Source organism: Filicampus tigris, chromosome 22 (genome assembly GCF_054856515.1).
Source record: "Filicampus tigris isolate MCC_2025a chromosome 22, RoL_Ftig_1.0, whole genome shotgun sequence".
In the NCBI taxonomy this organism is placed as follows: Eukaryota; Metazoa; Chordata; class Actinopteri; order Syngnathiformes; family Syngnathidae; genus Filicampus; species Filicampus tigris.
The window spans coordinates 4530769-4555786 of NC_141238.1; the positions used below are offsets into that span (position 1 = coordinate 4530769).

At 44.5% G+C, this 25018-nt stretch overlaps 2 protein-coding genes across 2 annotated transcripts; both read right to left on the minus strand.

Moving 5' to 3' along the window:
- Window positions 1-10162: 10162 nt before the first annotated feature.
- On the minus strand, window positions 10163-21128 carry ube2h (ubiquitin-conjugating enzyme E2H (UBC8 homolog, yeast)). The gene is made up of 7 exons (XM_086022319.1): window positions 20838-21128; window positions 14446-14522; window positions 14155-14229; window positions 14044-14083; window positions 13465-13517; window positions 12129-12257; window positions 10163-12035 (listed from the first exon to the last, which is right to left on the minus strand). Exons 1-7 carry the CDS (start codon window positions 20888-20890, stop codon window positions 11911-11913), a joined length of 552 nt encoding a protein of 183 aa, XP_085878445.1. The 5' UTR covers window positions 20891-21128; the 3' UTR covers window positions 10163-11910.
- Window positions 21129-21574: 446 nt separating this feature from the next.
- On the minus strand, window positions 21575-24840 carry zc3hc1 (zinc finger, C3HC-type containing 1). The gene is made up of 10 exons (XM_086022317.1): window positions 24669-24840; window positions 24126-24226; window positions 23893-24045; window positions 23732-23815; window positions 23519-23646; window positions 23304-23440; window positions 22705-22960; window positions 22465-22629; window positions 22175-22384; window positions 21575-22083 (listed from the first exon to the last, which is right to left on the minus strand). The coding sequence occupies exons 1-10, from the start codon at window positions 24800-24802 to the stop codon at window positions 22012-22014; spliced, it is 1440 nt and encodes a 479-aa protein (XP_085878443.1). The 5' UTR covers window positions 24803-24840; the 3' UTR covers window positions 21575-22011.
- Between the last annotated feature and the right edge of the window lie 178 nt (window positions 24841-25018).

Here is a 25018-nt window from a genome sequence, read left to right on the forward strand (position 1 = left end):
ATATATATATATTTTTTTTTTTAAATCAGAGCTGGAGGTGAACTTTTCTAGATTTTTTTTTGGGCTGATTCAAATCTGCCCTCGTTTTTTCTCGCAGATCAGATTTTCGCATAGTAATATTTATAAATTCAACAATATTTTGATTTTTTTTTCCTGAAACGCATGGTAAAATCAGCACGGTGCAAGCCTTTATAGGCTAAACTTAAAAAAAAAATAAATAAATCTCAAACACCTGATGCGCTAAAAAAGAAAAAAAAAAAAGACATTTTTCAATCAGTGTCAAAAATACTCGGATTAAAATGAACTGTTGACTGGTGTTAGTTAATCAAAAGAGATGTTTTCAAAGCTATTGTAAATAGAATATACATGATCCAAGTGACTTGTTTTTAATCAAATAATTTGTTGTTGGGGACAATACAACAATGTAAAAAAAAAAAATTGATTTAATTCATTACACACTAGTTTGCAGTGTGTGGGGCAAAAATGGTTATAAAATGAAGGAAACCCATTTCAAGAATATAGTGATTTTGACCCTTAGAGTCAAACTATCATATTTCCAGTTAATTCCAATTAACCATCCATTTTCCCCACCAAGATGGAGTCACTGATTTACAGGTGTGTCCCAATACTTTAGTCCGCGCCACGCCCCCCCCCCGAAGCCGAATAACGGCATCCTCACCTTTCCCAACTTGCCCGTCCAGACAGCGCGTAAGCATAATCTCATTGCGCTAATGCCGGCAGCACAGGTGGCGCACTGTCTCCCCGGCTGCCCGCGCGGATAAATGCGTGTGGGAGCTATGGAGGAAGGAGGAGGACGTGGGTGGGGATTTCGCTGGGGCGAAAAAAAAAACAAAAAAAAAAACGCGGCTGTAACTCGAGCCGCGCGGCCCATCTGGAGCAATGGCCCACAATGCACTTGGATGCAGAGAGGGGATACAATGAATCGAGTCTTTTTATTTATTTATCAAGTGTTTATTGTGCACAATACAATCATCACTGTGTCGCTTAACAATATGAATAATATTAGCCGAGTGGGAAGCGTAGACTATAAAGCTTGGGATTTATACACAGGAAGATAAAGAAGGTTTAATCCTCACATCCCGCCGTCACCTACATTAACGGAGCCTGACCCAGATATATGCGTGGACTAGAGGCCTTGAACTGTTCATGGCACTGACCACCGTGACAGCTTTGGGAAAGCCACTCTTTTCTTTGGGAAAGAGGGGGGGGGGGTCGCAAATGAAAGGGGAAGGGTAAGATGACACCGTACCCTTGGCCAATTATGCCACGGAGCTAACAGAGGCAAGAGGCAGGGGACCACGCTGCCGTTTGATCACGTTGTAATCGCTGCTAGTCGTTAAAAAAAAAAACAAAGCAAAAAAAAAAAACGTCAATTTCCTATCTGCCTCCTATGTCGCGTCGCCACGGAAACCGTCGACGTACACGTCAAAAGTAAGTAACTCGATTAACTTATGCACCGCCAGACATTTTCACACCCTCTTTTACCCTAACATTGGGGGAAAAAAATAAATAAATAAATAAATAAAAATGGAAAGAAATACAAGTAAGTTCCTGGGACTGAATGGCCAGACTGTGAAAAAGACGAGTGAATTCGTCAATGGCAGTGAATTGAGTTAAGTACACCTCTGCAGCTTTTTAAGGGAATCCTGGGTTTATGATAGCGGTTAGCTCAACAGCACTTTATCAAACCAAGAACTGCTTCTAATAATTTTGTGAGCTCCTCTGGCAACATGGAACAAAATAGCACTTCAAAATAAACAGATTTGAAGACAAAAAGTATGACCTATTTCGATGCGTTTTGAAATTCGACAGATTTTATCATTCATATACAGTGGTGCCCCTTGAGATACAAGTGTCATTCGTTCCGTGACCGCGTCCTTAACCCAAAGCACGCGAAATCGTCTTTCCCGATTGAAATGAGCGGAATTGCTGGTGTGCTCAATTTGGCCGCCAGGGGGCAGCGAAATACCGCCCCGAAGGCACAAATGGAAGACTTTCACAACTACGGTCACGACTCTGTAAGCAGAGGATCAAGAAGATATGCATGTGAGTATTGTTCCTGTTCGAATATATTTTGTTTAATAGGTTATATCGGCACAACGTAGCATACAATCAATATTAAAATAATGATTGTATTTGGTTGCTTTTTAAATTATTTTGTTAGATGGCTAACCTGGGTTGTCCGTTTTTCCACTCCCCCCTTTTTTTTTTTTTTTTGTACACCTTAAAAATTTTCATTTGTGTAAAAGAAATAAAAAGTTCCATTTTTTTTTTTTTTTTTTTTTTTTTTTTTTACCTGCGCAGGTCTTGCATTTACTGCCCTCCTGGAAAGCAGGAGCTGTGAGGCTGTGGTGTGCAGGGGAAGAACCCAAAGTGTCACCCCGCCCTTCACCACCAACAGCCACTCACTCATTCGCCTTGGGACTGGTGAGAGGGTGCAGCGCGGAGCGGCGGGGGGGGAGGGGGCGCCGGTCTTGGCTTTTCGTGGAGGTGGACGCTCTCGAGCGGTAGTTGGCAAGTCTAGAACCACCGGATCCTTCTAGCTCACCAGTGTGAGTTCTACCATTGCCAAACACCGCCGGAGAGCTGCCTGGGGAGGGAATCGGCCTGGTGAGTCCAAAAGTGTCGCACGTCTGTCTTTTCCCATATTGGCACTACACATAATTGCTCAAAGCGTATATACAGAAGCAAAAATGTGCTAGTGCCAAAACGGGCACAAGAAGAAGAAGAAGACGACGACGGAGATTGACGCTGTTGTCACGGAGACGCGTCAAGACGAGATGCCCACCTGAGTGCGCGGCGGGCCAAAGTGGTTCTTTCTCTGCTCTGTTTATGGCCCTATGGTAATTCACTGATAGTGAGCTCTCACAGTGAATTCTACCAGTGCCATACACAGAACAGGAGTCAAAGTCAAGATCAGAGGGAGGGGGCTCCGACCGCCGGGAGGTGGCTCGAAAAACCTGGAGAGAAGAGAGGAACGTGATGGGCGGAAGCGGCAAAGTCCAACAAACAGACAGGACACCATTTGGGATTTCTGCATGCCACTGAAGGCCTTAAAAATGATGTTAGAGCCATAGCTTGTCATGAACAGCCTTACTATTGTTAGCCTCATTGAAATGTTTGGCTAAATAGGGTAAAAATACATTTAAATGATTTAGAAAAAAACAAACTTGACCTCGATCTGAGGTAGCTGTAAATCGTTAGCCTAATAGCTTGCTAAATTTAGCAAGCAGACTGCTAGTTTTGAATGACAAGTGACAAGCAATTATGCTATGTGGCTAACAAATGACTATTGTTGAAAATAAAAGGCAAAAAAACAACAACAACACGCACCCTAGTGGCTACGGGACGCACAGGGAACACGAGCTAGGTGGAAAACATTTTCGTTCCGTCCTGTTCAGTGGCTTCAATTAACTCCAAAATGGCCGCCCTCGGGGTTAACAGAGGACACTGCGGCAAGTCGACGACAAAATATGGCGAATGCGCATTGGGCTAGCGTTGCTATCTTGTGCTACGCAACCCCTGCAGTGACGCTGCCCTCCTGACTTGAGAACGGCGTTGCCGGGGTCCCAGACGCCCTCGACGCCCCACCCTTTTGCGCGGCCATTATCTGGCTCACCCTGGGCCCATTCCATTGATCCCCCGGCCATCCAAACTGCGTGCTAAGTGATTCCTCAGACGCCCCAAATGGCTCCCATCGCCATTTCCTGTACTCAATCAATAGCACTAAAAAGGAGGCACCAAAAGAACCGCTAGTCCCGTTTGACTATTTCTTAATGAGCTTACAACGATATTAGGTTTGTTTGGGCTGGCGTGCGAATGACGAAAATTTAGCAAACTCAACACGTTGCATTATTAAATTGTGTCATGACGTCATTCAAAATATGGGCGAAATGATCTCTGCCTGTTGCCTCTAATTACACTAAAAGTAATGACGTAATGCCCGTTTTTACGGTTTTTTTCATCCTACATCGATTCAATTTGACATGAAAAAAATAATGTTAGCCCTCACTCGTTCTTTTATCACTTGTATTTATTTATTTATTTGTTTGTTTGTTTGTTTTTTACGTGCCATCGTTAATTGGAGATGCTCCAAAGCCCCTTCTTCGCTTAATCGCATTTGTCCCACACAACTTCAATGCTGATTTCCGGAGGATTTATAGTTCGTGTCATGCAATTTTGCCTTGAAGTCGAAACTTGGAAAAAAAAAAAGAAAAAACAGCGGGGGCCTTTTAAACCGTTTTCACGCACATTATCCACGCCACGACAGATGCCATTAACGGAATTCTTTTTAAATATATCAATTGATCATTTCAATTGTAAAAATGCACAAACGACATTAGCGCTATTAGTGCCTGCCAAGGTGCAGGTGCAAAAACAGGTGCAACGCAATTGAAACGTCAATTTCAAGTGTTTTTTTTTTAAAGACACAAATAGCGACATAATAACCATAAAGCATCCATAAGTAAATTAATAACCACTTCATTGTAATGATATAGCTATTCTTACACACTTTTACAATTGATTAACTTGTATTTCAAGAAATTCAGTGCCGTATTTTTGTTCGTAGTTGCGCTCGGCCTCTATTACAGATTAAAAAAAAAAAAAAAAGATTAACAGACAACGCCGGTGAAATTATGATAAATACGAAATACAGCTCATACCTCATTGCGGCTCCATATCTTAGTGCGTCATCAGGGGGCTGCCAACTCGAGTGTTTTTAATCTGTCATTAATATGCTTTTCGTTCGATTTAAAACAAAAAAAATGTATGACCGTCTGTTGTGCGTGTTCACGAGCGGCAGCGCACAATTCCAATGAGACAAAAGAAGAATCCGAGCGGCGTCGTCAACTTCCTGAGTATCAAATGTCAATTGGAGCCTCACTCCAAGCGTCTCTCTCTCTCTGGCTCTCTCTCTCTCTCTCTCTCTTTCCCCCCTCGCACGCCCACCCTCCTCCTCCCTGCCCTCTACCTGGCGTGCACCTTTTTTCAAGTGCGCATGCGCACAAAGCGGAGCTAACCACTTCCGCAGTTGCCTTTTAAAAATGTTACCCCGGCGCCCCATACGAAGAACTTAATATTTGTTTAATATAAGAAGCGTGTGATACTTTTTAGACCCTCCCGCTCCGTTTTAGGACTAAACAATTTCGTGACATTTTCGAATTTAGAAACTTTATTTATTTATTTATTTGGTTTCTGCCAACCCTTAAAAGAACAGATTTACGTCACCTCATCGCTTTCTTTCGCTCTTCCTTTTTATATGTACATTTCGATACGCGGTTTGAGTCATGGATGGATGGGTTTTTGTCAATTTGATTTTTTTTTTCGTACCATATACAAATTTAAAGGCCACTTTATTAGGAACACCTGCTAATGATATTGTGATTATTTCTGTTGTTTAAAATTGGACGCCCTGGCTAAGGATATTGTGGGCCTCCTCTAAAACTAGCTCAGTATTTTTTTTTTTTGTGTGTGTTGCTATTTTTTTTTTCAAAATCACACTTGTATTTCTGTAAATTTGTAAATGACAATATATATATATATTTTTTTTCAAAAACCTATTACAGTTCAAACCATCATGGAGCTCAGCGATTAAACAGAGGCCTTAGCTAGCGGAGGCCTGCGGGCCTTTTCGTAGCATGCAAGGCCTCTATGCAACCTCTTACCCCAAAAAATATTTTTAAATGATGATGCGCAATAATAAGCGCATCCTCCTCCTTACTCCCTTGATGATTAAACAAACGATGAAGCGGCACATTTGCCACACCTGATGGCCCTCTTTCCATCGTGTCAGGCTTAGATGCTGCTGAGGCGCGCCGGGCCTGCCGGATCGAATGACGCCCAGATGGTTAACAGCATCATAAAAATGGAGCGAAAAAGATGAAGGAAGTCATACGACCTGGTTGCTTTGGAGCCTCGTCTGCTTGCATGTTTCTCCTCCAGTGGAATGGCTCCGATGCGGTGAGGATGCCTCATATATGGAGCTGCTCCTCTTCCTCATTTTCCACTTACCTGCTGCTCTTAATTAGAGGGATACCTGCACAGAGGGAGGCATCAGGAATTAATGTAATATTCAAAAGGTGATGGAAGCAGGGTTCGGGTTACCGGCGTGGCTGAATAGCGACGCTGACATCCAGCCCAGCTGCATGCAGGGAGTGGGACACCCGAGCCTCGGATCACCTGTTGGAGGTGGATGAATATTTCACATGCTGGTGCGTGGAAACAGGTGAGGATCAGATGATGAGACACACGACCCCCGGCATTAAATAATCATGCTGTGCTATCAAATGCGTTGACACACACGCACAGGCCTCGCGCTGCACTTGAATAGGGGTGGGAAAAAAAACAAACAAAAAAAAACTCAAGGAAAAAAAAAAAACGATACTACAAAGTTAAATATAACCGAACTGTACTTAATAAACGTACACACACATACAACACCATTCAAAAGTTTAGAAACACCTTCAAATTCAATCGGTCTCAAAACACAAGTCAAGGAATGGAGGCTATTAACTCTTCATATTGCACAGCAGTGAACTGAAAGTCTTTTCAGGTCATAAAGCATCACCCACATCATAAAGCGGACTACCAAGACGTGCAAAGCTGTTGTCCGGACAAAAGGTACCGACTTTGAAGGATCTAAACCATAATAGTGAAGGTGTCCCTCGGCTCGACTGTGAATCCGTAGGAACGTACGATGGCCTTATTATTATCACATATACACAACAAATTGATGGATGACTAGTTTTGAAATCAGAAGCCAAGAACTAGTCGGTTCAACTCTTTTCAGTTTATTTTAAGGGAGGGATTGGTAATCGAGGTTAGCAATATATCATATGTAGTGTTAAAAATGAAGACGACACACATGATTTGCCTTCGCGGCCCACATAAAAAAATGTCGCGGGCCGTATCTGGCCCACGGGCCTTGAGTTTGACTCCTGTGATCCAAACATAATTCTGCTTTCATTTACATTTTTTTTGTTGAGGAATTTTTTAGATAATGAAAAAACATTGAATTAGAGGGCGTTTCCAAACTTTTGACTGTACTTTATAATCATATCGCTTAATTAATACCTCACATTATGTTTGTACTGGTAAACATTTTCATACTGGATTCAATGGGCCGTTGTGACGTATAATAACTTTTAAAATGCCCATCAACATTTTTTGTATGCATCCATTACGCAACAAAGACTATTGGTTGCACATTTTTCATGATAATATTCAAGAATAAAAATAAAAAAACAGTAATCATTACACGTCGTCAATATTTCAAGTTACGGCTAATACATGATAAGTGATTCAAATGACTTACACACAAAACGCGATATAGCGTACTCGCTCATTGGGTCATCAATTAGTCAAGAGTATCTTTGAGCTGATTTGATTCCACTCGTAAACTGAGCCCTGATCAAGCCACTGAAGTGACTCAGCGCTATTCAAAATGACTCATCAACCAACAAAGCCCGCTTCAAACTTGACCCTCTATGCTAACAATGCGCAAATGATCCATGAAAAAGATTGCAATTGATTCCAACCTGCTGTTGTTGTGGCGCCCGAGGGCACGGCTCATTCCTTAAAAGGCCGCCGGCGCCGCCGCTGCAGCAGTAGCAAAGTGGGTCACGTGACCACCGGCATCGTGAGGAGGACCAATGGGACAGCACGGCGCAAGGCTTTGGCATTACGTCATGGCTTTGCCCTGCACTGCGGCGAAAAGGGCGAGCTTTAAATATTTCATTGAGCGTGTCGGGTTGCTGCACCTCTGGAGGTCAGCGCTCCTCCTTCCTCATGCTCACTACGCCGAGGGACTTTGAGGCGGGCATTTCTGCGGAAAAACAAGACCGAGAATTTGAACATCCAAAACGGACTTTGAAAGCGTCCGACTGGTGTTCCTCAGGGCTGCCATGTAGATACCTTACGGTTTACAGCTAACTTAATCCAATGTAACAAAAATACAAACATATTGTTCAATTCTATAATCAAAATTAAGTGTTACATTTTAAGTGTTGGCTGAATGAAAAAATAATAAGAAGGTACTGTGTTGATTCAAACATACTGAGTCTGTGTTTCTTGTTTTGGGCCTCATACCGCAGTGTACCTATCTGTACATGATAAGCACATTTGGCAAAAATGAGAAGCTCAAACATGAAAAAAAATATAAATATACAAGTATAGTTAAGAAAAAAAAAACAAGACGTGAATTTAAACTGAACTGAAATTCTGCTGAGTTAAATGAATTTTTGAAATGTAGAATGTGACTTGAAGTTAGAATGGTTTGAATTGGTCAAAAAATGTAGAAGAGGCAAATGAAAAAAATCTCTCTTAAAGTGGGGATTTTAATGTGTACATTTTTGAATGTGATAAATAGTGCTGTAAATCTCCTGAGCTGAGCATTTTGAATATGGGATGATTTGGTCAAGAAATGTGGAAGATTTTAGATTGTGAGTAAAATGGGGATTTGGGGAATGAGAGTTCCATTCATGTATTTTTAAGTTGAACTGGTTTGAATCGGTTGAGTCAGTTGCAAAATACTGTAAGTTTAACAAAACACATCCTTGAATATTTCTGCATTCATATCTATTGGATTTTCTTTCAAGTGAACGTGGAATTATAGGCATATTAACAAATAGTAAAATATGGTAAAAAGTCACCCAGATGTCCCGACTGAGGTGAATATTATTAATGTGGATTATTGAGACATAAATTCCATGCTTATGTTGGATCTCATTGCTGCTAAATTCATGAGAACCTGATTCGATACAAACGAGCAGAGGAAAAAGACGTCAGAGGGTACGTTACGTAGCCTACCAGAAATGGAGCAGATTGATGCGTGACAGAATACATTTTTTTTAAGCCTAGAAGGGATTAAAGTGCCTTATGTCACCACATTTCTCCTCCTCCTCCCAAAGCATTGGTCATTAGGCACCGCCATGTTCAAGTGCAACGGACACCAGGCGCCACCTTGTGGCGATAAGAATAAAAACGCGTACAATATTACATACTACTGCGAGCAGAAAAATCATCGCGACTGTAAATAATTATGGAATATTCTTATAATAAGATATTAGCAAACCGTATTGTCCATAGCACGTTAGGTATTGTCCATAGCACGTTTAGGAATTGACGTTGTCAAAATCCCACGAAGAGGATGGTTGTGTAGACCGATGCTGCCACATTGTGGCCAATCCTGGTACTTCAACATTTTCCTAAAGGGGAACCTATTCGTGTCAAAATAAAATACTCAAGTGCCTCTTTAAATGTTAACTGTACATACATTTTTTTACATTTAGGTTCAAATGTCATTATATTACATATAATAAATAAGTGCAGTCGAGTTAAAAAAAAATTACAATTACCAGAAAGTCAAGAGTTTTGATGAAAACATACATTTAAATAAAACACCATTTAGGTCAGGAATGCAAAAAAAAAAAAAAACAATACATACCCTTTGGATCAAGCGGTTACACATGCAAAAATATATTAAAATAAATATTAAACCAAGCAAATACTGGTATCTTCTCAGTTGATTAAGGGTCAAGAGACACAAACAAATGAAAACTAAAAAAAAAAAGTCATTGAAGCGTGCAAAATAAAAAATTACAAATAAGTCAAGCGGTTTTGTACACATTGAATGTTTTATTAAAAAAGAGAAGTTATAACAGTATATTTTTTACACCACTATTTATGAGGTTATAAGCCTATTCATGGAGAGCATTTGTCCTTATCTTTTTTTTTTTCTTTTTTTTTGACAAGCATGCCCACTTCACAATGTCAAAAATAAAAATATAAAAAGAGGAGTTCGGGTTGGGGGGGGGTTGTGGGTCAAGTGAGGTGGGTGCTGTGAATAAGACCAAGGATGCACTTTTTGGGTAAATAAAAATAAATCACTCTAAGTAGCCAAGACTACATGCTGTGTTGTATGTGTGGGCTTTGACGTGCCCAAAACATGTGGCACAAGTAATAACGGGAATGGGAGGTGTGCATGCAAGTGCACAATAGGTAGACACAGATGGGGAGTACGCTGTGCTGAAATACAACAAAGGCTCCCTGAACGCAACACAAGTCAACTCCTTGTCATGATTCGAGGTACACTTTTCAACCAGGGCCACTTAGGACATTTCACGTATTTGGTTAAGTCTTAAAAAAAAAAAAAAAAAAGCTAATTTAGTTTGAAAATCAAAATGTAGCTGATTCCATTTATTTACGAGACGCAAAGAACAGTTGTTAGTTGACCTTTTCCACACCAACAGCAGGCTGAGGCTGAGTATATGATCACTTTATTACCCAGCAGGTGCACAATGCTTCTTCAAAAACAAAAGTACGACTTCAACATAAAGAGAGCTGTTTGTTTGTTTTTTCTCAAGAGATTACAAATCATCAATTTCTATTTTTTTTTTTTTTTGGAGGCGGGGGCTTTCTTATTTTGCTTCAACAACCTAAGTGGGACTACAGAGGTCCAGCACAATACTGCACAAATGTAAAAATAATTCCAATCTGGATTACTTTCAAAACAAAAAACTCTCTTCAAGGGGCGCGGGGATTACGATTCATGAATTTCATAACATTGCTGTTTGGTGGTTAGGATTAAGAATGAAAGGAAAAAAAAAAAAAAAAAGGAGGGGGAGTAAGAACATTTGTTGGCTGCTTCCAGAGAAAAATCGAAAGCTGAGAATCTGCATACGACCTTTTTGGGTTATCCTGAGTGGGCGCCGATCCCAAATCAACTTTTATAAAAAAAAAAAAAAAAAAAAAGCATCCTGCTACACTGAACCTCTTAAAAATGTACCGCCGATGCAAGACAAACCAAGGACGTGGTGCCCAGCTTTCCATGTGCCTCTTGTTTTGGATGGACTACGCTAGGAAACATCTGTACAAATGAAGCATCGTATACATATCATCACACGACAGACGCCAACTAACTAAAAAAAATAAAAAACAAAAAATAAAAAAAAAGTCAAGACTAAAGCCGTATGAATGCTATCTATTTGGAGGACTTGCAACCCAGAACTAGCTATGTGGTAGCATCCATCTAAGTGTAGATTGTCCAAAGAGGAAGAGGAGTACCAAATGTGCTTTTTTTTTTTTGTTTTGTTTTTTGTTTCTTGACCGCCTTCCTTTTTTTGTGGTGTTGTTGTTGACGAGGCACAAAAGAGGGGGAGGTGAGCTGGGATCCACACTACTGCATTCTCGGAGGGGGAATACATTGCGAGGTCCTCTCCGAGCACTTGGACTGCCATGTTTGGTACTGTAGACACACAAATGCGAGGGTGGAGGTGGGGGGGGGGGGGGAGTTGGGCGAGAAAATTAATCCCAACACCTCGTCTCCTTCCTTCCTGCGCTGGGATAAAACTGGGGAGAAATTAAAAACGGGGGAAAACAGAACCCCCTGTGAATCCAAAGCGCGCCCAGGGCAGTGGCGTCACGCTTTGGCGACGTCATATGTTCTGGTAAAAAAAAAAAAAAAAAAAAAAAAAAAAAAAAAAAAAAGCGGGATCGCATCCGTCCTTGAGCGTAGCGACATACCCTGTGCGTGATTGTGCGTCTCTTGTTCAAATACTGTCTTTGCGTTGGGCACCACAACCCCCTTGACACACACACACACACACACTCACACACACACACACACAAGGGGAAAAAAAAAAAAATAGAGGGGAGTATGAGGAAGAGATGCCGAGAGGGGAGAGGAGGAAGCTAGATATTCATAAAAATCCTTGTTTAGTAATAATAATAATAAAAAAAAAAAAAAAAAAAAAATCAAGGTGTTTAAATATGAATATTATAAGTCTGCTTTGTCATGGGTTAGGAAATCAAATATAGTCTCTGTGGGGAAGGGGGGAGGGGGGGGGGGGGGCTTGGGGGTTTGGTGCAGGAGGAGGAGGACGTCCACCACTACAACTCCATGTCCTGGGCCTCGTCCTCGGAGAAATCGGACATTGAGCTTTCGGACGAAGAGTCGCCCGCCCCTTCCTCTTGCTCCTTTAGTGCCTCCTCTGTTGCATATTTCTGGATGTACTCTGCACGCACGCACGCACACACGCGGCAACACGTCACGAAACGCGACACTGAGAAAGAAAGAGGCTTGACTTTTGCTTCCGTCGGATGCCAACCTTTGATTTTCTGCTTGTACTCCTCCGGCCGGTGCAGGTACATGGCGGCCGCGTCTCCGTTCAAAGGGTCGATGGGGTTGGGGTACGCCAGCAGCTGGGGCAGGAACGACTCAAAGATGTTGGTCAGATCTGGCGGGGAACAAAAAAAAAAAAAAAAAAAAAAAAAAAAAAAAAAGCCAGTCACGCTCCGGAGTTGAACTTAATTCGCAATGCCAAAGCCGTCCAACAAGAGAAGTGAACCGATGTGTGAGACAAACTCAAGTCAAGTAGAGTTACTCACCCTTTGAAGGCCCACCGAGAAAATTGGCGGATGGTTGCTTCCCTGCTCGACACTATCCACTACGCTTCCAAAGTGCACGCTGCGTGTACGTTAGCGGTTGCCGCGGCTAACTGATTGCATGGCTAATATTGTACTGAAGGAGCCAAATGCTGCCCTATGTCCCAAGAGAAAACAGGACAGAAGGATTTTGAAACATAATCAGCCTCCCCCCCCCCCGCCCCCATTTAAAGCAACACTGGGCAAGAATTCGATTTTAATAGAAAAAAATTCACAACTCTTTTGATGAAACGTGGACTTATAAGTAGTTGAATGGGACTTTTGTCATGCCCTTAGGGGGTCTGGATGATTTTTACTGGCACTAAGCAAACTTTGAGGAGGGAGGGAGTAACCCCGGCACAGAAAAAAAAAAAAATACAAATGTCCTGATTTGCTTTACGGCATACGTCACTCCCTCCTTTCGCTGTCGAAGTCGATTCGAACGTCCAAGCCCCAAAACAGACAACAAAAAAAAGTATTGTTTGAACAAAATTAGATTGGTGACCTCGTCGCTATTCCTCTTTCACACGGCCAATGGAATTTCGAAATGTAACCCAGTCCAACTTGCGGGCCAGCGAGAGCTCGGGATTTCACCATTGACTTTTGTCAAAACACTCCCCCTTTTGTCCACATGGCACCGCCATAATCAACAAAAACCAACAAACGACACGGTGTTGCGTTGACATTTATCCAAGGGTATGTAAATAACTTGCTTGTGTTATTATTTCGTGCCGCATTTCCGACGTGCATTCGATGGGTGTTACATACTCTCTATTTTCAAAACAAAACAAAACAAAATCGGAAGTCATGGAAAATAATGGCAATGGCAATTCATGCACAGACTTTCTGGCCCAATGAAACTAAATCCGCTTAGCAAGAAAAAACGAAGTCGACACCACCGTATTTTGATACGTAACTGCTGCCACCTCCTTAGTATTCATTCACCTCTCCCCTCGGTAAGAAGATTTAAGCCTATTTGGCAAAACACACGCGAACGCGCGCGCGCACACACACACTCACCATAAAGGGCTGTCCACGTCTGGTTGATGACATCTAAACACACCGTTCCTGACCTGGCGTGGACGAGCAGAAGGCATGTTGTTATTTACACACAGTATAAACAACTGGGATGGGTGAGGTTGCATAAGTGTCCACACCCTCTTGGAACTGGGCTGCAGCTCAGGATCAGGAAATCGTCATTCGTGCTCCAGTCGGCGCATATATGTCACCATTTAAACGTTTCCCCTGAATAACCCCAAATCAATCCCAAATGTTCTAGGAGGCTTTCCTTGACATTTATTTATTCATAAGGTTATGTGCTCACAGCGGGCGATCTTTCAAACTGCTCATAATTCCCTTCAACTCGTCTCAGGCCAGGTGCAAAAAACAAAAACAAAAACAAAAATTTCGACATGTATTCAGGAGATTTTGTTATGGCAAGCATGGTGGTCGCAGCACCAAGCTTTGGGGCTGTTTTGGATCAGATGCAAGGAATTATGAACAGTTTTGAAACAGCGCTAAGTATTAGCAAAAAAAAAAAAAATTAAATAAATAAATCAATTCGCTTGCTACATTGTGTTAATCGGCGGCTGTACTTACGCTTCGTCGATGTTGGGATGAAAGATCTTGTTCATGAATCCTGAAAAAGTGAAGCGGCGGGGATGAGCTTTACAAGGGCGAAATTGCGACGGCGGGGGCGACGCGCTTCACCTATTGACGGCGATTTGAAGGGGTATTTGTCGGGCAGATCCACTCGCACCTTCCACACGCCGCCCTCGTACGGCGCTGAAATCGAGCGGGAGATATACATTTGTCAGGCTAATTTTTTTTCTTCCGGCTTAGGCGCAGGTTCGGTCTCAACTGAAAGAAAACCCGCCGGTGTTCCAACTGGCACAGCTTCAAGACTTTGATGGGAGACAAGCCCCGCCTTTTTTTTTTTTTTTTTTTCCCCCCCCTGCATTCAGCAGCAAACAATCAAAGTTTTTAAAAAGACATACTTACTTCCCTGTGGTCCGAAAAACTTCACTACAAACTCGTTGAGTCCGCTGAGGATGGTGACTTCATGTTTGCTTTCGATGCTGATAGGCTGTCAAGGACTCTAATTCACAATCAATAGCTATTGCGCTGTGATCATTAATCTTTTTTTTTTTGGGGGGGGGGGGGCTCAATGAAAGCATTAACAAGCCGAGGCCGTAAAGACCCTTGAGCTGCACACGCGGTAGCAGCTGGCTTGTCAGTCCTGGTGGAGTGCGTATCCCATTAGCTTTAAGCGCTGACCCCCTCTAGCACTCCCCCCCCCCCCCCCTCCCCAATCCCAAAGGGTCAAATCAAACCGAGGGGTTATTTTAAACTCTGGCGAAAGCGAGGCGGAATCCCCTGACCCGAGCCAGCCGACGTGTCACCGCTCGGCCCGGGTCGAGACGCCGGGCCGCGACTTTCCGAGGACGTCAAGAGATCGGAACATGTTAGCGCGCTAGCATCCTGACAATTGTTTACACTCTCAGTCGGACTTGGCAAAGCGCTCATCGTGGTGGCCGTGTAAAGTCAGCAGAGATGGGAGGTTTTGAGTCAAACTTGCCGCTTTGAATTCCTCTTTTCTGCTTTCGCCCCCATACGACGTCTTTTAAGTAAGGTGCAATCGTTTTTGTTTGGAAGCCACGGCGACAAGTTATTGCGTTGCGCTACACCCCCCACTATCCCTTACCTTGGATTAGTATAGATAAGTCATAATCTGTGGCTTGCACTGGGTGTCATTATCTTTTCATCCACACACACACACACCGTCTGACCTAAACAGAATCAATCCCTCATCTAAATTTGCGTGCTTTACTTCCTGTGAGCACCTGAAAAATGTGGCGCACTAGCTTTAAAAAAATTAAAAAAAAAAAAAAAGCCTGACAAACTACTTTCTCGACTACAATTCAACATTTATCCCTCGCCGGCCACAGTTTGACTTTTCAAAGAGGTCCAAGTGTATAAATATGCTGCAAATAGTGTTTACGCTTGTGGTGTAGACATGTCTTATTTTCATTCCTTAAAAATATCCCATCCTGACCAACATCTTTCCAAGTGTGGAACACAAACGTGGAAGACAGGCGCTGAGTCAAAAGGCAAATGAGTTTTTTTTTTTGTGTTTTTTTTTTTTAAAAACCAGCTCCCAAGCATCTATATTTGTTTGAAAATGAGGAACGCACAAATTCCACCATTGTCTCAATCGCAGTGACGCAGCACATTTCAAACACAAAACGTCCCCGTAAATACTCATTACCACGGAATCTAATAACACCAGCTTCTTCAAGTCACTCATAAAACAGCATCTACTACCGTGACCACCAGCTGACATGGAATGGAAGCCATTACCAAGCTTCTCCGGCAAAAAAAAAAAAAAAAAAAAGAAAAAAGCAGCAAACGAAAAGTTAGTGAATAACATAAAACACTGCTTGACGTACCCGCGAGCGACTTAAGAACACGTCACGTGACGGCCAAAAAGCTCGACTGCGGCATATAAACAAACGCCTGGCTCATTATGCGCCGCCACCCGACCGCGTGCGGATGGCGCGTTAGCCGAAACCCAAGATGGGGCCAATAGACTGCGGCCCTCCAAAAGCAACATTAGAAAAGGCGAGGGTGGAATCGGGTCAGCCAACAAAGCGGCGTGCCGCGGACAGGCAAAAGGTAGTGGTAGCACGAGACAGCTTTCCCTTGAAGGCGGAATGACATCATCGCTTTGCTCCGGATGACAAGTCAAGCGCTTCAAAAACCAGTCAAACATGAAGAGTCCGTTTTTAGAGACTTTTCTGCTAACAGCAGAACAGCTAACGGAATGAGAGTGGGCTCGGATACAAGCCTTGTGGTACACGCAAGTCAATTAGGGAAACTCTGTTCGAACATTCCTGTTCCCGAAATTGTTTCCGCGACAGCGTTTGAATGCGTGAGGGCAGAATGGGCGCGCTATTCTTAGACGCACCAAACTGAACCCTGACAGCTCAACGGGCGAGTCCAAACAAAAGCGGCGGTAGCCGGGCCAAGGGGGAAGCTTGGCGGGTGTTTCTAAAACAGAGACTTTGCGCGGCTCTCAACCACTGACCGAAAACGTCCTCGAGCAAACACAAAACGTCTGACGCCGTTTGCGGGCGGGCAAAGGGCGACAATGAGCAATCGCGGAGGCCTTGCAGATGAAAGGCAGGAAGTATTGCAGCCGTCCATCGGCGCACAACAGCTTCCTCTTTCGAAAAAATAAAAGACGCGGCGGCGACGCGTCTGCTGGAAGGAAAAAGTGCAAGATACAGCGCCGCATACAAACAAGCTACACACACCCAGATAGAATTTCGTAGGGAAATGAAAAGGTATCAATGTTAGCTCATTTAGCATCGCCTAATAACCCAAAATACAAAATCTATTTTTAGCCGCTGCCGTAAGGTCATAATTGGCCCACCCGCCCCCTAGGGGGGGGGGAATTCAATTTGCTCCCATGCTAACGCGCATCTTTGCAACGCTGCGCCGCGCGAGCTCAACCGATGACTCCGCGCCCTGACTTGCCCCCGAAAAAGCGGCGAAGCGCGCCCACCTGCGGTAAGGACGGGCGGCGTGGAATCCGTTGCCGCGACGGGGGGAAAAAAATGGCGCCCGGCTCCTCTCACTTTTCCTCCTGAAAAAACTTTTTGGCTAAAGCTAGCGTCATAAACTTGGAAGTCGAATGACTGTTTTCAGGTAGTACTGATAATGTCGTTTCACATGTTATTGCAGCACAAGTGCCATTTATTGCACTACGATCCCCTACGATCGCGTACCGATAAGGGAGACGAAGGTTGACGAGGTCATTTGACTTTGCAATCACGCCGCTTATTTATCTTGATTCAATGGAAATGAAGGAGACCCCGTGCTTGTGGGTGAACGGCAGAGGCCGGCTGGGGGGGGGGGGGGGGGAGGGAAAAAAAAAAAACTTTTCAAAACAAAGAAAGGAACTTCAGTCCATCTGTCTTTCTAAGGGAACTCAGCCATGCATACGACCAGCATCGCTGATCGTGCTGTGAGATTAACTGGAAGGGCCTCAAACCTCCTATCGTCTACAGATGCCTTGCTCCTTGATGAACTTTCGATTCAAGCCCGGGAAAAGCGGCCAAATGCCTCCGAAACGATGCGAAGATTTGAAATCTCCTCCAAAAAAAACAAAGGAAGGGCAAACGTTTGCCTGCTCTCAATTCGAAGGATTACGATTGTCACAGCAGATCATCGAGTAGGGTACAACTAACCTATCGAAACCCGGCACACATTCCCTTTTGAAGGGTGAGCAATCCAACACTAAATTCTTCACAATGGCAGGAAGCGCTGACTCGGGACGACCAAAAACCCCCTGCGTTCACCGTCTGGAAATCAAGATCACTGGAGCAGACTGACTGACTGATTGATTGATTGATTGATTACGCTCCTGTCGAGTCGATCAATCAGTCGAGTCCGTCTGAAAACACCTGGCCCCTCCCCTTCTTTTGGCCCAGTGCAGCTTCAGCGCCTGTGGCTCCGACGTGGCCTGTGGCAGGAGGCCGACGTCGCAAAAACAACAAAAGGGCCCGGGGCCGCTGATGCTGCCCGGATGTCGTGTTTCAGGAGCTCAACAATGGGGGCTGAATAACCCAAGTGGAGAGTGGATAAAGCAACCGATTTGGCATTCAGACTCGGGAGGGAGGTGGGCGAGAGAGCTGTGTGGCGTGGAGGGGCGGCGGGGGGATTTAAAAAAAAAAAAAAAAAAAAAAATGTTGAAACCTACCCCAGCATAAGAATAAATCAGTCGCTTGAGGGCAAAACGCTGCATGGACACTTAAAGGATAAAGGAAGCGCTTCCCAGTCACACTCACCTGTAAGGACAAAAAAAATAACTGACAAAAGACCCCAAACGTGTCACGATGGAGACCGGGGGCGGGGGGGGGGGGGGGGGGGGGGGGGGGAGAGCGCTGAGGCACGGACCTCAACTCCCCACCGTGCTGAATATAAATTGCGAGTCGCCATGCTTCACAGAACTGCTAGACAATCATTTTCAAGACCTTCCAGCAGTGACTGAAATGTAGAATACAATGTCTGTGCAGCCGCAGTGAGGTAATGACACTTCAACAGGGAACTAACAGATTCACTTTCTAGACAGGGGGGCCAGAAAAGTGCAGTTTACAGACAAGAAAAAAAAGAATAATCTCACCTTTGACAGGTGTCTGCATTTGACATTTTTCGCCAACGTAACAACCTCAACCTTTTCCGACGCGTTTCTAAGAATATTAGCTTTGCGCGAGGTTCCCGCCCCGTTCTCGACCGCCAAATTCCACCATCCAGACGGCACAAGAGCTCGCATTCACCATAGGCTTAAGTCCTTTGTGGCAAACCTGCGCTCGAATTCCAGCGGCTCGCTGCGAGAAAGCGCGAGGAAAGCGAGTGAGCGGGCGATGATAAGTGCAAATAATTGCAAGGCAAACATACTAATTGAGCGACCGCAATGCCCTATGAAGGGGTGAATGTTAGGTTGGGAGGTTGGAGTAAAAACTGAAAAAATAAAAAATAAACAAACAACCATCCTACTTTTTAACTACACAAGTAATGCTAGGCAAACTATCTAGTCGAGAATGATTAGGTTCAATGTCGCAAAGGATGTGGCGTCAACAGTACACCATGAGCATCTTATTAATAATAGTAGCAAGATGTCATGTGACTGGAATGCCGGCAGGTCGCAAACAATATCAACGGGACAAACCCCTGCACTTGGATCGGGCCAAACAACACGCCGCAGTCACTCCGACTTTCATTTCCAGGTATTCCCTCACGGTCCTCGCTCTAGATTCCCCAGCTCTCCGGTGGCAAATTAATAGCGCGGTATGACTTTCTGGTTTTGGTTACGGCAATAAAGTGGGTGATGCAAGGACAAGATGGCATGGTCAGCAAATGCGTCCTGCATATGCTAGTGAAGAGAAGTGAGCAGGTGGTGGCAAAAACCTGTCCGCCCACCCCCCCCTCACTTCACCCACAACCATGAGGGAGAAGGGGGGGGGGGGAGGTTAAACATTGCCAGCAGGATTAAACAAACGTACATTGACATATAATGCAAAATGACCCTGCTTGATTAAATGCAGACAGTTCCAGGACAACTTCCCCTTATTAGGCACAACCTAGTGGGAAGGCACACATCTGACTAAGCTTTACTGCCATCCATCAGCTGTTCTAAGCACCTCCCTCATGTGCTTTCTGTCTAGTAACAGCCCACCCAATGATTAGGCTCCACTGTGCTGGGACAAAAACAAACAAACAAAAAAAAAAAACTACTGTGCTTCTAGAACAGCATACAGACCGGTGTGATGTTGTAGTGGGTGGGGAAAAAAAAAAAAAAAAAAAAAACAGTTCCAGATTTCAGCATATGTTTACAAGACAAAAACACGAACAAACAGTGACACAACGACTTGAAAACAAGCATGATGTGTAAAAAGTTGGCCTCGCGACACCTGCAGTGCACCTTCACCTGCCTGCCACGGGTCACCTCCTATTTTCAAGGAATGTTTCAATAAACGACGAAGACAACAAAAAAAGGCACACGTTGGCTTGTGTTGCGTTTGCCAGGCGGCCCCCACAAGTACAGTACGGTGCGCCTCGGGGAGATCAGGTGGCCATTTTGATGTTGAAAAAACAACCAACAAGACTTGTCGCTAGCTCGCTAAGCTAACACACAAGCTACGAGCTAGCGTTCCAAAGTGACAGCTGCGCGAGTGCTCTTGGAAAACGGCACATTTTCGAAGACATTCTGCCAGATCTGCCCTGATCGCACAACAGGCAGCGCTTTAAGCGAAGAACTGTCGGAACAAAAGACAAAACAGCCAGCGTTCTCAGTTGACGTCCGTTGTGCATTATGTAAACAAGCTGGTGTGCCAACGTGTAAAAGGAGGCGAAAATTGACACAAATCCCCTTGACAGCAGGCAGGGCAAACCCATAGGAGTAGGGGTGTTTTATTAATGCCGTGCTACATTCAAAGTGTCCCCCATAAAATGAAAGACATTCCTGTAAAGGGCTGAGCAACGTTAGCATCTGCTCGAGCTCCTGCAGTTATTTTTGAACACAAGACGAGCGAGCTAAACAATAAACCCCAACGTAACGATAGTTTAGTGAACCCAAAAGACACAAAGTGGACGTTGTTAGCTCGTTAAATTGAATCGTCAACGAAATAGTACACAGGTTACGAGTAGCCCAGGCTTTGATAACAAAATGTTTACACAAACACCAGTCAGTGACAATGGAGGCTCTATGTGTGTTAAGACACCAGGACAGACGTCAATGGAACGTTAGCTCGTATCATAACTCCACACACAAAAGGACAAAAGTGGCCCAAGAGGCAAATGAGGCTTGTTTATGTTGGTAAAAAGGATACAGTTTCACCACGTCGGTGTCCATTCGCCTCTTGCCCGGACTTGGAGACGACATTTTTGCGATTTCCACCGCAGAACACAGGCAGGTCAACGGAAAGCTAGCTCCCGACACGCTAGAGAGACTAGCAAACGGCACTATCCGAAAGTTAACATTGGCTTGGGGGAAATGTTGGCCGCAAACACTTCTTCTCGGCTTGAGCGTCTCCGTCCTACTCTGCGGCCGAACTAACGTTCGACAGACGACTGGCGTTCACTGCCTCTCAGCGATCTGGCCATGGTTCTGACAAGCTGGGATCCCTCCGCGCATACGTCATATATGCGCGACCCAACGTCACCGTCGACGGACATATTTGTAGTTTTTAATGTAGAGCAAACAAGACAACGTGATACAGTCAGATGAAACGCGTTTCTTTGTTGCAATCTGTCAAAACACTGTCAGGGATGTCTGACTCATCATAAAATTAATTATATGACCCTTTCAGATGAAAAAGAAAGCTTTGAAAATAGCAACACTAATATATAAACATGTATTCTTTATAATGCACAATTCTAAAAAATAAAGTCCATCCAATGTGATCAAAATCAGTCTTCTGGGCTGTTAACATTTACATAATTAAATACAACTTCTAAATGACAATCAATCAACACAATTTAGGACATGTAAAACAGTAATAATGCACTTGCATTAAGAGCAATCTGATTCCAATCTCTTAAAGGTTCATAAGAAATGTGAACATACAACATTTAAGAGGGCCATTTTATTAACCAACACATGCATGATAATGAGGACCAGATAAGCAATGCGATGTCACGAGAAGTCAAATAGAAAGTCTAGGCAGCTAAGTCCAAACATGTTCATGGCACACAATTTACCAACCTGCAATCATCCGGCGTTAAGTAACCTCACTCACACACACAGTCATGCTATTTGTGAATTTGAGGTGATAGTCTAACACCGTCTCAACACACACCGAAAGTAAACATTGCCTATCCAGTGTCGAGCCATTCTAGCTCTTTCTCATCGTCAGGGATTTCCTGTCTTCCACAAATTTTCATCAAACATGATGTGCTCGTATCCCAAAATTCAGAAGAGGTCTTCCTCTACAGAGCGATGGGATATGATATACTGTTGCTCATCTCTTCAGTCCAGTGGTGCGATGTTTTAATTGATGCCTTCTACTGAGATGGAGCGGATATTTGCCACTGACGGAATATAGCAAACACCCTTTTGGAGCGATCAGGTGGGCCCTGGGAGGACAAGACAGAAGACGACAACGTGAGATGACGTGCCAAGTCATCTTGGGTCAAAGTAATAAGCAAGCGAAAATGTTCCACTTGCCTGTGCTGGACTGCCAGCCGCTGCGTTTGTGTTCTTCGCCGGCATGAGGAGGTCAAGGACGGCCTTCCAGCCTTGCTGATGAGGCGCTGGCAAGACGTCTGAAAGGGGCGTGGCCTGCGGATCCACATTCTCCTTTCCAACGGCCACCCAGGGACACCAGTCTCTGTGCTGAGCCAGCGGGTCGAAGGCATTCTTGTGCACGACCTCGTCCTAAAGGAGCGAGCGAGCGAGTCATTTAATGCAATTAGGGGACTTTGATGCATGGCGGCGGCGGCGGCGGAGGAGCTTACAGCTAACGAGAGGCAGAAGCGTTTGGAAGGAAGGGACAGGCCGTCACCTTGCCCCCGGCTACGAGTCGCGGGTCTCTTGCCCCTCATCAAGGGACTCGGCGGCTCTTCAACGGGACTGGGCGAGTCTCGACCTCGGGCCCGCAACGCTACGGGAGTGCCCTCACCCTGTCGGACGGGTCATAAAGCCACGATTGATAGCCTAAAGGTTATATTATTCATGGAACTTCATTGAAAGCTTGCCTGGTCAGAGCGGCAAGAGTCCTGGCTCCTCAGCTTCATGCGACTGGGAGTGGACGGAGGTGTGGGCGAGGAAGGAGTCGACTGTTCCCCCGGGCCCTCCTGAGCGGGGGCCGAGGCGGCGGGAGCGCTTGGAGCATCCGTCCCGGCATCTCCGTCACCGCCCGTGCCTTCCATTTGGTGGAAATTCCACAGGCCCACTTTGCGCATACAGTAGGAGCAGTTGAGGATGGGCAGCGTCGCCATGTGCACGCTTGGGCTGGGGAAACAAAAGAGACAATGTGAACACTTAATCCAGCCATTGTCAGCGAGATAAGGTTTAAGGCTTTAAGAAATGTGTATCGTATTAAGTTTGAATCAATAAATGTTAACCTTCTTCTTTTTCCACAGTGTCCCATCACTGGTGTGCTTTTTTTTTTTTAAAGAACAAACCCATGGACTACTCATGTTGTCCTTGGTGCTAACTAGTAAACGCTGGCACCGTTTTTTTTTGTTTTTTTTTTCCAAGGACAATGCACATGAATAAAAAGGCAACTATTTGGCAGCTGCGGCCCTTCTCTCAATTAAGACATTATAAGCAAAGGGGTAATATAGTAACTCACTTTGCAGCCCAGCCACAGAGAGAAACGATGCACGCTGCCACTTGGACTGCAAAAGGTTCCGAGCATGTGGTTCCCTTTCTTTTTTGTTCCTCCTCTATCAGTTGCAGGATAACACTAATGACATCCTCAGTCAATGACTGCGTAGAAACAAAAAAGGCAGAAAATAGTAACATCAGACATTTCCATATGATTGATTGAAATCCGGGCTTGCTCACCATTGATTTTAGCAGCTCAGGCTTCATCGATGGAAGCTGCTGTCCAAGCATACACGCGCTCTGATAACGCTCGATAAAAGCGGTCAGAAGTTCTGAGGGCTCCCCGGCTGTCACAATCCACAACCGCTCTGTAATAGGAAACATTTGGAGAATCGCAAAGCGTCAGGCTAAAATGGCGCATTCAATGTTTGTATTAAAGTGAAGTGTCCCCACCTGGACAAGGAAAGTCAGGCCAGGGACAAAACTTTTCATGTTTGGTCTGGAGCTGCCTGGACAGCTCTGCGATGCGGGTTTCATCTAGTTGAAGGAAGAAAAGCATCACACCTCCAAGCCCCGGATTAAAGCTCGTCTCATTTATGAATCACTCATCTTACATTTGTCAAAGTCCAGCGTGAGTTGTAGCGATGCGCAGAGGAAGGCCTGGCAGCTGGAGCACTTGAGCATGTCGTGGGCGATGTTGATCCAGCCGTAGCGAGCGCACATGAGAGGGGAGAGCGCGCGGGGCTTCCCGGCCCATTTCAAACAGTGTTGTGCTAAGGAATCCTGATACAATTATTACTGACATATTGTGTAAACCTTTTATATGTAGGACAACAAAAGGATATAGAGTATGATTGAACTCTACTGAAAAAGGCCTCTTTGTTGGTTGCCTCGCAAGGTGATGGAGTGTTGCTAGTGACTTCTGGGTCTTTTGAATCACCTTGTCCACTGCAATTACAAAAATCACACCATGAAATTATATGTACAGTTTTATAATGTAAACATTTTGAATTCTGAATGAATGCATGCTTCGAACATGAGTAGACCAAAGAGAGACACTTCCAGTCTTCTAATCTTAGCTTGAACATCAGGGCCAGCGTTCATCTGTCATTCCCCCTCCACCCCTCTTTTGACTTACAGCATGGCCAGGGGAGATAACATGAGGACTTTAGCAACACAGGCTTCGCGCAAGAGGAGGAGATAATGCGTGCACAAAATGTGTCAGATAGATGATAAACAGTCCACAAGCTCACATCTGAGAAAAGCCTCTCTTCGTGCTGCTTACTGTGTTGCATAGTTGCCATGCTTCTTAGTTAGCTAGGAAGATTAGCCAAAATGATGCACAACTAAGTCGTAAAAATCCGATCAACGTTGTTTTTTTTTAACCCACCAGTGGGTACCGATGCCGGGTGCCGAGACCCCTTCCTTGAGAAGCTCGCGGATTTTTTCCGGGGACGTGAGGGAAGATGTGTTTTGATTCGAGTTGCCGAGGCGATCCCCACGACTGCTGCCAAGAGCCGCCATGTTGGGATTCTTCTTCTTCCTCTGTTCGTTTACTGGCGATTAGCAAGCAGCTTTTAGGCGCATTAGCGCCACCTAGCAACAATGCACGACCGTCACTGAAGAATATTGATTTGGTCAAAACAAACATTCATAAAGGACAAAGGAAATCATAATGTATTCATTCACATTTGACTAAACACATATGGCACTCCAAACGCCCCCTACCCCCTTTCTGTT

Bases quoted from the DNA above. Each gene is read 5' to 3' on its own strand.
- ube2h (XM_086022319.1), bottom strand. From the start codon at position 20,890: ATGTCGTCTCCAAGTCCGGGCAAGAGGCGAATGGACACCGACGTGGTG. The intron at 14,230-14,445 runs GTAAGTATGTCT...GCTCGATTTCAG, and splicing joins GTTTTTCGGACCACAGGGAA to CGCCGTACGAGGGCGGCGTG. The intron at 12,258-13,464 runs GTGAGTGTGTGT...GTTCCCCGCCAG, and splicing joins GACGTGGACAGCCCTTTATG to ATCTGACCAACATCTTTGAG.
- zc3hc1 (XM_086022317.1), bottom strand. From the start codon at position 24,802: ATGGCGGCTCTTGGCAGCAGTCGTGGGGATCGCCTCGGCAACTCGAAT. The intron at 22,961-23,303 runs GTGAGTTACTAT...TTGTTTCCCCAG, and splicing joins CTCTGTGGCTGGGCTGCAAA to CCCAAGCGTGCACATGGCGA. The intron at 22,385-22,464 runs GTAAGCTCCTCC...TCGCTCCTTTAG, and splicing joins GCTTCTGCCTCTCGTTAGCT to GACGAGGTCGTGCACAAGAA.